General features: G+C 41.0%; 2 protein-coding genes across 3 annotated transcripts; one reads left to right on the forward strand and one right to left on the reverse strand.

Annotated features, from left to right (window-relative positions):
* Window positions 1–1,738: 1,738 nt before the first annotated feature.
* On the reverse strand, window positions 1,739–5,695 carry polr1g (RNA polymerase I subunit G). Its single transcript, XM_008426576.2, has 3 exons — window positions 5,508–5,695; window positions 3,837–3,981; window positions 1,739–3,242 (listed from the first exon to the last, which is right to left on the reverse strand). Exons 1-3 carry the CDS (start codon window positions 5,590–5,592, stop codon window positions 2,432–2,434), a joined length of 1,041 nt encoding a protein of 346 aa, XP_008424798.1. The 5' UTR covers window positions 5,593–5,695; the 3' UTR covers window positions 1,739–2,431.
* Window positions 5,696–5,800: 105 nt separating this feature from the next.
* On the forward strand, window positions 5,801–12,184 carry irf2bp1 (interferon regulatory factor 2 binding protein 1). Of its 2 annotated transcripts, none has more exons than XM_008426575.2 (3): window positions 5,801–7,137; window positions 8,130–8,480; window positions 8,771–12,184. In XM_008426575.2, exons 1-2 carry the CDS (start codon window positions 6,143–6,145, stop codon window positions 8,452–8,454), a joined length of 1,320 nt encoding a protein of 439 aa, XP_008424797.1. In that variant the 5' UTR covers window positions 5,801–6,142; the 3' UTR covers window positions 8,455–8,480; window positions 8,771–12,184. The 2 variants fall into 2 exon arrangements, with proteins under 2 accessions (XP_008424797.1, XP_017163650.1); XM_017308161.1 differs by having other exon boundaries at window positions 8,774–12,184.
* The last annotated feature ends 212 nt before the right edge of the window (window positions 12,185–12,396 follow it).

A 12,396-nucleotide genomic window follows, 5' to 3' on the forward strand; every position in this document is an offset into this window, starting at 1 on the left:
AATTTTCTGCGTTTGGAAAGTGGAAAGTTTGTGAGAATTTTTTTTTTTTAAATTTCTAGAAAAAACCAAGAGTTTGAAAAGCCAATTTTCTAGCAATTTTTTTTATTTTTCAAAGCTGAAAAATAAACTTTTAGATTTTTTTCTCGCTAATATCCAATAATTACAGCTTTTTTCCTAGCAAATTTTTATTTTTTTTCAAACTGACAAATTTCTTTGTTTTTTCTGAAAAATTTCAAAGATTTTGTCAGAAATGTTTAATTTTCAAACTCAGTTTAAAATTTCCTGGTTGTTTTTTCTAAGGTTTTTAGTGGATATTTACTTTTTTTTTTGTGCCAAAAAAGTACGCCATAGAGCTGCAAGGTGCTGCAAAGTCTGGTCAGATGGACGTGCTTCCCAGGCTGGGAGCATGAATGTGTGTGTGTGTGTGTGTGTGTGTGGGGGTGTGTGTGTGTGTGTGTGTGTGTGTGTGTGTGTGTGTGTGTGTGTGTGTGTGTGTGTGTGCGCACCACAGATGGTGAGGCTGTGAAAGCACCAGAGGTGCCTGAGCTCATTAGGAAGCAGGACCATACTCCGGTGCAGCAGCAGGGTGGGGGTGATGCGGAGCCGAGCCTGAAATGTTTCGCCTCAGAGCCGAAGATCCGATGATTCTCCGTCAGGCGCCTCAGAAACCAACATATTTCCAGATCCTTCCTCTGCGTTCAGACTCCAGCAGGAAATCCATCACATCTGTCGGGAGAAATAAGCGTTTAAAAGGTGAGAGGTTGTTCTGGGGCTGCAGGCTGAGCCGCGCGGCCCGCAGGCCGGACTCTGGCGCCACCTACCGGCCGCAGCAGGGACTCCTCCGCTGCGTCAGGGAAAGACGGAAGATTTTAGAAAAAATGGCGAAGCTGATCAGGAAGTTGAAGTTTTCTATTGAATTAAATGCAGGGTTGGGTAGTAACTAGTTACATTTACTAACTTTTTTTGTTTTTTTAAATTACTTTTAGAAATATTCTGAACTTTGAGTAGTTTTATTATAAAGTATTTCTTCTCTTGAGTCAGATTTCTGGGTTTTCTAACCAGTGAATGAAAAACAAACATGTTTTAACCAAACATTCACCAGACAGACACACTGCAGCTCCTGCTGACGTTTCATAAGGTTTTTATTGAAAGAAACTGATTTGGAAAATGTTTTCCTTTGCCTGATTTTAGTTTTTGTTACTTAAATTGTTGTCATTTTGATTCCTAAAACACCAAATTTTCCACTAAACTTTACATTTTGGTCCAAACCTTCATATTTATTATACAATTGAATTGAATAAACAAGTTTGTTGCAGAGGATTTTATTGGAGTCATAAGGAAAACAGAATTAAAAACATTATTTAGTTATTTATTCAGCGTTTTTCACTTTTCAGTCCTTTTTTAGTCTTCAGTTTTAATCTGTATTATTTTTATTATGTTCCAAATTGTTATTGTACAGCGTCAAGTTTGAATTTACATTCTGCTGCTGGTGCACATGAATTTCCTCAATCTGGGACAATAAAGGATATTTATTAATCCTATTAAATGTTATTTTGTTGGGAATAAAGTCACATTTCAGCTGCTATCTCAGCATCATTCTTTAATCTCCTTCCATCCATGTTATTGTTGCATTTCAGGGCCACACATTTGGTTTTCATTCCTCCAGGATGAAATCACATCTCTAAGGAAACTGCTGGTCTGAATTCACATCTGCAGGACAAAAAAAACACCAAACACTTTTTCCCCTCATTAAAAGTTTCTTTAATCTCTTTTTAGAGTTTTGTGACCCAAATCAGTCCTGAAGGTTTTACCACAGTAAATCAGTGGTTGTGTAAACAAACACAGCGACACAGAGCGAATCTCAGGCCATGAAATCCACCAGGAGTCGACAGGAACTGGACCAAAACGAGGAGATGCTTCCCCGTTTCCCGCCTCGTCCAGCTGCTGTGAGGGAAACCGGCCTTAAAGAGACAGTACGCAACTTTCACCAGAAATGATTACAAACTAATTATGGTTTAAGACAGATAACGTGAAAAACTGAGCTCTTCTGGCTGCTCCCAGTGCCAACTACAAACAACCAATCAGAGCCAGGAGGCGGGTCTTAGCGCTGTCAATCACCATCCACCGATGAACGTTACGGCTAGTTAGCGAAGCCATATCCGATGATGGTGGATAAACAGTTTTCCTGTAATAATGAGTCGTTTCTCTGCCTCTGGCACTTTCAGCAGCATAAATGATAAATGAGAATGATTGACAGCGCTAAGCCCCGCCTCCAGGCTCTGATTGGTTGTTATTGGTCATTTCTTCTGACGTCAATAGCAGCTCAGGGAGGAGATCGTTCTTTTCAGAGATTATCAGTCTCTTAAACGTGAAAGAAACCTTTTTATAAATGTTACATGCTGCAGCTTTAAGCGTTTAAAGATGGAGGGAATCAGGACTGAACATCTTCCTCAGTTCTGCTTTTCTTCTTCTTCTTCTTCTTCTTCTTCTTCTTCTTCCCTGAACTCTCCGCTGCGTCGCCGTATAAAACGTCCAGCGGCTCACATTTCACAGAAACTGATTCCTCCTTAACATTCATGCCGGGCTCCAGCCCCTCCTCCACCTCCTCCCGCTCCCTGTCCTTCTTCTTCTTCTTCTTCTTCGTCGTCTTCTCCTCTCCGAAAGGAAGACCCGCCGCCAGATTTTCGTCCAGATTTTCATCGGATGGCTCCGGTTTCATCTGCAGCAACACTTCCACTTCTTCAGACTTTATCCGCTTCTCTTTCTTCTTCTTCTTTTTCCTCTTCCTGCCTTCCTCCTCCTCCTCCTCCTCCTCGTCATCCTCATCCACCCGGCCTCCATCTTCTACGAACTGCTTTATCACCAGCGGCCGCAGCGTCGTCGACGACGGCCCGAACGCGGCTCCGTCCGCCTCGTTCTCCGCCACATAGGTGAGCTTCGGGGTCTTGCTGCCGAACGGGTGGAACCGCTGCTTGAGGCCGGCGGGGATGGCGGGCGCCGGGGCGGCCGGCACGACGTGTGGCGCCCGCTCGGCGCCGGCGTCCCCGTAGCTCTCGCAGATGTTCAGCAGGCCGGAAAAGGCCGGAGCGAAGACGAAGCCGTCCGACGTCCGGCTGTCGCTGGTGAGCAGGTGAAGGTCGGTGGGGTGGGACGACGCCAGGACGCTGTAGCTCTGCTGGACCGGCCCAACCGGAACCTTCAGGGTCTGGAGGCCCGACAGGGGAACCTGGACGCCGCTGAAGCTGCAGGGAAAACAAGTGGAGAGTTGGGATACACTGCAAAAACACAACATCTTACCACATAACTTCTGTCTTATGTCAAATACCCTGGTTTACTTAAATTAAGACAACTGCATTTTCAGAACAATATAGCAGCTTGTTTAAAGTCAATAATTCCTTAATATTAATGAAAAAGTCCTTGCGGTATCATGGGAAACCAATAAATGTAGATGGAAATTATGGGTGGAACTTATTCATTTGAAATTAAACCAACATTTTCTAAATCGAGAAGATGACAAACAGGAAGGAAACCAAGGTTTATTTTAATAATATCTTCATAAAAATGGGGATTAAAACAAACAAACTTGTTGGACTGGATTGAACCAAGATCTCCTCACCAGCTGCTATTGCTCTATAAGATCTAAAATTGCCCAGTAAAGTACGGCAGAAAAACTGACAATCATCCCTGACTGAGTTCTGAGAGGATTTTCAACCTCACCTTCCCGCTGAAACGGAACAACAGCGAGAGTAAACCGCGAGGACAAAGCTTAATTTCCATTTAAGTTCTTGTAAAGATCGGAATGCATAACAGACGCAAGGAGCACAGGCTGTACCCACCAGTGGGGGTCGAAGCTGGCAGGGGCTTTAATGAGCCACAACTCGTTCTCGTTGTTCCTCAGATTGTCTGCCAGCGTGCTGCTGCAGGGGACGTGGCAGAAAGACACAAAGTCCTCAGGACACTCCAGCCGCGCGGTCTTCCTGGCTGCAGAAACAAACAAGCAAGTCGTCATTAAATAAGAGTTCGAAAGCGGAGGGTCTGTCGGCTTAGCACTATGTGGGGAAACGCTTCCACATGCTTTTTTGTGTTGTTTTTATTGGGATGTTTTGTGATGGACAAACGCAAATAAAAATCTGAAAAGTGAGGGGATTTTTATTCAATTATGGTGTCAAAATCACAAAAACTTCACTGTAAAAGCACAAAATCTTGCTGAGAATCTTTATTCTAATTTCTAGTGCAAATATCTTAGTACACTTCAAATAATATAAAACTTATAAATAACTTCTCAGAAAGATGCAGGTTAGTTTTAGTCAATTATTCCTTAATGTTGATGAAAAATCACATTGGCAGATTATTTCTAGGTCTGTCGCAATAAATCAATTAGATAAATTAGATCGAATTCAATCATTTCCATGATTTATTGTTTTTCTCTACCAAAAACTGGATTATAAAAGTCTTCAGTTTGGTCTTCAGCCCTTTTTTTAAGAAGAATTGTGTTTACAGAGACTTCTTAATTCATTTTATTTGCTGTTTTATTTATTTTGTATTCTTGAAATGTCTTCCAGTTCCAGTGTTAAATGTTCATTAAACTTGGTAATGTGCTCTTTAATTATTGTGCCATTACCATTATATTGCTTGAAAATGGTTTAAAAAACAACAATATTACTGTTTATTGCAACAACTTCTGGGTCAATTTATCGTTCACAAAGAAAATATTGTGTAGTATTGTTTCACTTATACTATGGGAAGAATGTCACATTATGAGTGGATTATTCTACCAGTGGAACTAGTACTTTTTATCAATATCAAGGAATTATTGACTTAAAACAAGTTACATGTAAATTAGTTTTGATTTATTTCAAGTTTACTAAAATATTTGCAAAAGAAACTAGACCAAAAATCCGTGCTTAGACTTTTTGCAGTGTACCAAAGTAATTTTTAGGATAAATGTTTTGAAGTAAGTATTCATTTTAACAACAAATTATTCTTAAAGGAAAGTTAAAATGTCAGAATGAAACAGTTTGTAGACTTTTTTTAAAGGAATAAAGTCTACATAAAAGGTCTTTGGTTACAAAACGACATGTTTCACTGCAAAAACACTCAATTTCACCAAATACCTTTTGGGCTTGTTTCCAGTTCAAACAACTGAATTAAGACAAACTTAAAAGTAACTTTTCTGCAACATATAGGATCGTATTTTAAGTCATTAATTTCTTGATGTTGATGGAAAAAGTACTAGTTCCACTTGGTAAGAAATGTATGGAATGCATTACCGCCATCTACTGTAATGGAGTGTGTCTCAAACTGTATTATTTTATACATAAATTATAAGTATTCGTATTTTGTTAAGCAACTTTGTTGATTAACAACACGCATATACAACATAGCTATTCCTAATTCATATTTAAAGTGTACCACAAACGGTAATATTAAGTTTTTGGTCTTAGATTACATTTTAAAACCCATTTCTTTTCGCACCAACTTAGCTTAAATTACATCCGTATGCTTACCGGGTTCTCTCTGCCGTTCTGTTGTTTCCGTGGCAACATTAACCGTTTCATCTTCGCTCGAAGACGAAGAAACGTCTTTTGGCATGTTTTATAGTTTAAAAATAACTGCTAACAATATAACTCGCAACGTTTTTTTTAGCTCAACACGCATGGCTCTGAGGTGGGAATGGACATGTGTTGACACAAAGTGAACCCAGACTTGTAAGGAGTACTTCCGGGTCACGGTGGATTGTAGTCCCACCTCCCCGGTTTGTTGGAAGTATTTGAGTAGGTAGCGCCGGTCAAAACAACTCAAACACCCACAATCCTCCTCGAATGATTACGTAACCTACCAGCGTCTGTCGGGGGGAAAAACAGTTGACAGGAGCGAGAAGTAGGCCGAACAGGATAAACAAAGCAAATATATTGAAAGGAGCTTAGACGACTTTAATATTTGTCATTATTTTAATGCTTAAAATGAGTAGCGTTTTTTTTAAGTTGTGTTGGATCTGTTAAGGCGGAAAGTTTGTCGAAAAGAGAGGGCGTACACCTGTCGAACCGAAATAGGTTAACGAAGCTAACCTGTGTTAGCACGTTAGCGTGCTAGCTGGCTGTTTGAACCCGAACAGGTGTGCCAGGTGGCCCGCCAGGCAGCCATGTCCTCCCCTTCTTCGTCGTCCAGGCGCCAGTGGTGCTACTTGTGCGACCTGCCGAAGATGCCATGGACCGTGGTGTGGGACTTCAGCGAGGTGGTCTGCCGCGGTTGCGTTAACTACGAGGGGGCTAACCAGATCGAGTTCCTGATAGCAAGCGCCCGCCAGCTGAAGCGGAGTCACGGCATGCAGGATGGCAACGTGAGGTCGCCCGGCCCCTCTCCCAACAAACACGGCTCCTTAGCAAGAGCAGAGCCGGGGCCGGACGGCGGAAGGCAGCACGCGGAGCGCTTTGACCGGGGAGGGAGAGGGGAAGGCGGCGGGACGACGATACGCGTGCCGCCCAACGGGCTGCACCGCGACGGGCAGCCGCCCCAAGAGGTGAACCGCCAGAGCCCCAGCAGCAGCCGGAGACCCATGATCGGAGCCGCCATCCCGCCCAGCCTGGTGACTCAAAGCATTGCGGGAATGCCCGGGCTGCTTGCGGGCATGCCAGCGGGTCTGACCGCCAGGACAGCGCCGATGAGCAGCCCGATGATCTTCCCGGCGCCGGTGCTGGCTGAGATGAGCCGCAGGCAGCTGGGGATCGGGATCTCCTCCTTCATCACTCCGGAGCTGGAGCGGGAGCTCATTTCCTCCCAGGCCAAGTCCCAGACTCAGACCCAGGCTGGCACCAGCGGCAGCAAGAGCACAAGCCTGTCTTCTTCGTCCTTTTCCATGGCTGGAGGCGTGAGCCAGACGAGCCCGAAGCCCGCTTCATCCCCGGCCAGGCAGCAACGCCCCCCGACGGCCCGGTCCGGTGCCGAGCCTCTGGGATCCAGCAGCTCCGCGGAGGCAGCCACGACTGCTGCGGCGTTACCCAACAACGGTGCCTCCGAGCTGGGGTCGGCATCTGTCAGCAACACCCATCCGACCGGAAACACGCTGTCCTGCACGCTGTGCCATGAGCGTCTGGAGGACACGCACTTTGTCCAGTGTCCATCCGTGCCTGGGCACAGGTGTGTTTTCTGTTTGTATGGATTTACTGCGGCTTTTTATTAGTGCTGCAGCTGACGATTAATTTAGTCATCAATATTTCTGGACGATTAATCGTTACAAAAATTGGCGCATGACGCATTATAGAATGTGAAATTTAAACATTCAAGGAAACTCAATTCTGTTTTTAAATGAATAAAATAAAAAACATTTTTAATTCAATAGTGTTTCTTTAGTGCTTGATTATATGGAGATTTCAACCTTGTTTTACAGAATATTAAAAATACATTTAAAATTGCAAATGATTTTTTTTCTTTAAATAAATCATTTTATATTTAAAAAAAAGAAAAAAGGCTGAAATGGTCAAATAAAAAATCTGTAGAATATGTCAAACTTATTTATCCGATAAATCGATAAAACAATTAGTATCTAAAACAATTAGTAGGCCTGTCACAATAACAAATTTTACGGGATAATGAATTGCCCCAGGAATTATTGCAATAAACGATAATATTGTCATTTTGAGAATTTTCAACAAAAAAAAATAATGGGTTGTTATTGCAGGTGTCCACACTTAAACTTTAAATTCTTAGGAACATTTAGCACAGTGTTGGTAGATTAGCTCATTTAAATATTTGCTCTACTTGTGATCTGTCAGAGTAGTTTAGCGCGCCTATTTTTTAACTGAAACGCCGAATTCCACAGCAAAGCTACATGCTAAAGTTGTCCAGGTCAAGCTAGCATTGCTGAACTACTTCCCTCTCCCCTGCTATTTTTTCTAAATTTAAAACTTTTTCCTGACCTTGTTATCTAGTTTATGTGGCGTTTGCAATTAGTAGCAAAGCACTGCACCTTTTTTATTTTATATATCAATCGTACATTTAAGATAAACGGCTAAAACCAGTGCTAATCCTTGGCTAGCAGCAGCTTTTTTGCCCTCCAGAAGGGAGATGGAAATTATATCTGTACTAGTTGTATTCTCATAAATGTTTCCCATCTCTCATTTCAAATGCAGGTTCTGCTTCCCCTGCACCAGAGTGTACATCCAGAGCCGGCGGGGCGACGGCGAGGTGTACTGCCCCAGCGGAGAGCGCTGCCCACTGGATAACTCCCCCAACAGCCCACCCTGGGCCTTCATGCAGGGAGAGGTCTCCACCATCCTGGGCGCCGTTCAGGCTCCAGCGGGATCCGCGTCGGCAGCGGCATCCGGAGCCAGTTCGGGGTCAGGAGCTGCTCCGGCGTCTGGATCAGGGAGCGGAGCAGCAGGCGGCGCAGGTGGAGGTGGATCAGGAGGAGGAGGAGGAGGAGACGTCACTGTTAAGAAAGAGAGAGAGACGTGATGGTGACGCGGACCGAACAGCAGCAGGTGGGTTCATTTCACATCTAAAAGCTCTGCAGAAAAATGCATTTAGGTTTCAGACCCACAGCTTCAACCATAGATGTTACATTTATTAAAGGAGCAGTGTCATGTAAAATCCACATTTTTTAGCCTTACATCATGTTATAATGCTTTTTTTTTTAAATTTGCTAAATATATCGAAGTTGCTAAGTTGGCAACAGTGAGGGTGACTATAAACCACGCAAATGGAAACGTGATAATATTGCTGGATAAAACTGGTTTCACCTGTAATTATTGTTGTTTTCTTTTTGTTTCTACAGATTTGGATTCAGTACAATAAGAGATGTCTACACTGGACTGCAGAGGGACCCAGAAAAGAAACACAACAACCAACAAACCCAGAAATCCTCCACTACACAGGTTCTAACTCCTCTGACTCGCAGTTCAGTTTAAACAGCATCGTAAAAGTTCAGAAGCTTCTGTTTTTCATCATAATTTTCCTTTAAACATCAGTTTTCTCACCTGAAAAGGACTCGATACATTAGTTGTCCTCATTTAAAACGAATGTAAATTACATTTCTACTCACCGAGTCGACTCTCCAGCACAGGTCAACATCTAAACATTGGTTATAGTTGAGTTTTTGCTGCATCCTCAGTGATGCAAAGGTGCTAAACATCACTTTAGAAAAGCACCACAACATGTGATTTATGTCCATGGCGTCATGCATAACGATCCAAGTGCTTGGCTTTGTTTCTGCTTGATAAACTCAAATAAAAAAGGCTAACCTGCACTAGCTCAGTATGCTAGGATCACACCAACACAGCAGCTGACATTCAGATTTCTAGTTTTTCTGTGGCGACAATAAATTAATTCAGTAACGTTTAGGAGCCGGAAGTCAGTTCTTTCTTCTCGACACGACTGCATATTGTTTATTTTTCTGAATTTTATAACTTAATGTCCCCTAGAAAGCAAAAGGACTCCACAGAACAAAACAAAGCTAACAATTATTGTGCATTATAGAGAAATTAATGAATTTTTATAGTATTCTAGTAGAAAACAGGAAAGAAAAATTAATCAAGCGTAAAGTTTTAATCTATAAACTCCAAATGATTAAACTCCAAATGATAAAAACGTGAAAACAAATTACTCCTACTGCGCTGAAGGTGGAAGAAACAACAGTTTCTGAATTCATTTTTAATATTTGTGTCAGAGACCAGAAACTGTCAGCTTTATCTTTCCCTACGATGCTAGCATGTCGCTACTCAGCACATGAAATTTAATATTTTTCTTAATTTCTTGAACAAAACGAAGTTAAACGCTAATTAAAACACCAACAACTCACATTTTCCCTCAACGGTAATTAAACAGAAAAGCTTTTTCACCTAGACGCACCGATATATCGTCTGATAGAGGCTCAAAATGTACTTTTCTGACCAGTTAGCGATCCAGAAATACCACCTGGTTGAACTGACAACACTCTTCAGTGTGGAAGTTAGCATATTAGGAAACCCAGAGAGCTGTTTCCCGCCTTCGAAACATTTCATCGAATTGAAGGAGAAGCAGACTCTCCAGAGGCTGAACTCATAAATTATCAAACAGGTTGATTATATCAGAGCGAAGTTGCTCTGTTTTATACTTTAAAACTGCCTTTTGCCTGATTTTAAAAGGGTTGGGAGCCTTTTGGAAATCTAACTAAGCGTTTTGTAGGGAACCCTACATGCTAACCATGCTAATAGCTGAAGTAAAGATAATTTAAAAAGGCGGAAATCAAAAGAGTAAAACACTGTTTTACAGTGACTGCTCTCTCCTGCACACTGTTGGATGTTACCTTTGCTACGTTTTTTAACGCTGTCAACTAAATCGACTGAAGTTGGTATAATACGGAGCCCCCTACAGGACATGGGGGGAGTTTTCTTCTTTTACCATATCTCGCAATAAACTGGCTGAGAAATCTGAAACTGATGCCATATTGGCAGGTAACCGGCCACGACATTTTGTGCTTTTATTTCCCTTGCGCCAGCTTTATGTGACTCTTTGTGAAACAGAGAAAGGAGAACGTTGGCGCTCTGCTGAAAAAACCTGAGTGAAGTTGCCCCCCGCTGCCTTCTTCAAATTTGACAAAATTGGTGTCGAACATTTGTGCTGCAAAAGTTTTCATTTGTGCCGCTATTATTTAAAAGATAATGGTGGCACAGAGGTCATCATCAATATCTTCATATCAAAAGGAGCACAAACAAAAAATTTTGCTGAGTTGTTTGATACCAAATTTGTTTGATTTTGTAAATGAAGTAAATTATGGCGGCACAAACCATTTTTACTACACAAACACAGCACAAATGTTTAACACAAATTTTGATAGATTTGGGTAATGTGGTTGACCTTTTGATCTTTAAACTTTCATTTAAAAAAGCAGCACAAATAAAAATGTTTGCTGCACAAACATTAGACACTAATGTTTTTATCGTTTAGGAAGATGGGGGGTCTGGTGGACCTTTAACAACCTCCGGAAACATTTTTTAATGTCCTTAAAATGACAGCGGCACAAACAAATATTTTTGCTGCACAACATAGCTGAGTTGATTTGTAACAAATTTGCTTGATTTGTAAAAGTAATATAATTAAATTGCTTAGCAGCACAAAGATGTTTACTCAACAAACATTTGACAGAAATTTTGTCAGATTGATATTTTCTAAACAAAAGCAGCACAAAAAATTTTTTTGCTGCCCAAATGTAGTCGAGTTTATTGACAGCAATTTTTTAAAAAGAAGTTGTGGCAGCTGTTTGACCTTTCATGACCTCTGGAAACATTTAATATCTTTAAGATGATGGCGGCACAAACAAAACATTTTTGCTGCACGAACGTTTTAAACCAATTTTGTTACATTTGAAGATGCTCAGGTCTGAAAGAAATCTAGAAACTGACGCCATGTTGGCAGTTTTTATTTCCCTTACGTCAGCTCTACGTGACTCTTCGTGAAACCGAAAGAGGAAAAACGTTGGCGCTAAAGNGAAATTGTGAAACTGACGCCATGTGAGCAGGGCCACGACATTTCTCTCTGCTTTTTCTTTTTTTGTTTTCTGTTTTTCTTTACGCCAGCTTTACGTGACTCTTCGTGAAACCGAAAAAGGAGAACGTTGGTGCGGTAAACTCGACTTTAACGTTGCTTTATGCTCTCATCCAGCCCAGCCTACGCTTTACCCCGAATGTATATTTCAAAAGATATCTATTGATAGGCCTAGGATTATATTTTATACTAGAATGTTAAATGTTATATACTGTAAAGATCTGTTATAGTATGTATGTGCAATCCCTTAGTCTTAGTATATGCAACAGTTTGAAATGTTATGAAATATAATTGCGTATCTTTTTTTTTTTACTTTTTTTTTCTTTTAAGGGAGAATCCACCTGAAAAAATTGATTCATAAAGTTTTGTTTTCCCACATATGATGAATGTATTTGTTCATTTGCCAGATTTTATTTTATGAATTAGAATGTTTGAAACTAAAGTGGGCGGGGCCAACGTTCGAACTGAGTTTGTGTTTTGGGTCGATTCTCCCTTTATGTGCACGATGCACGCACAAACCAAAGGTCATGTTCAGCCCAACCTGATGTTTCTGGATGTAAATGTTTAATAAAAAATAACTGTTAGTTGTCTGTTGACCAGGATTCCCCTGCGATGGAGTGTTTGGGTCATTTTAGATGACAGAAAAACAATAAATCTCAGTAAAAAAACTACATTTATTTGATGTATTTACAAGAAAAATTATCAGTCGTAAATTTGCAAGGAAAAAAAATGCAAATTTTTCATGATTTAAATAAATTTACAAATTTGTAATAAAACAAATTAGTCATAAATTTGACCATAAATGCCACTTTTGATGAAAGGAAAATATTTTTCAATAAAAAGATCACTTTTTTTTTTATTAATTTCATGTATTTA

Source organism: Poecilia reticulata, linkage group LG13 (assembly GCF_000633615.1).
Source record: "Poecilia reticulata strain Guanapo linkage group LG13, Guppy_female_1.0+MT, whole genome shotgun sequence".
NCBI lineage: Eukaryota > Metazoa > Chordata > Actinopteri > Cyprinodontiformes > Poeciliidae > Poecilia > Poecilia reticulata.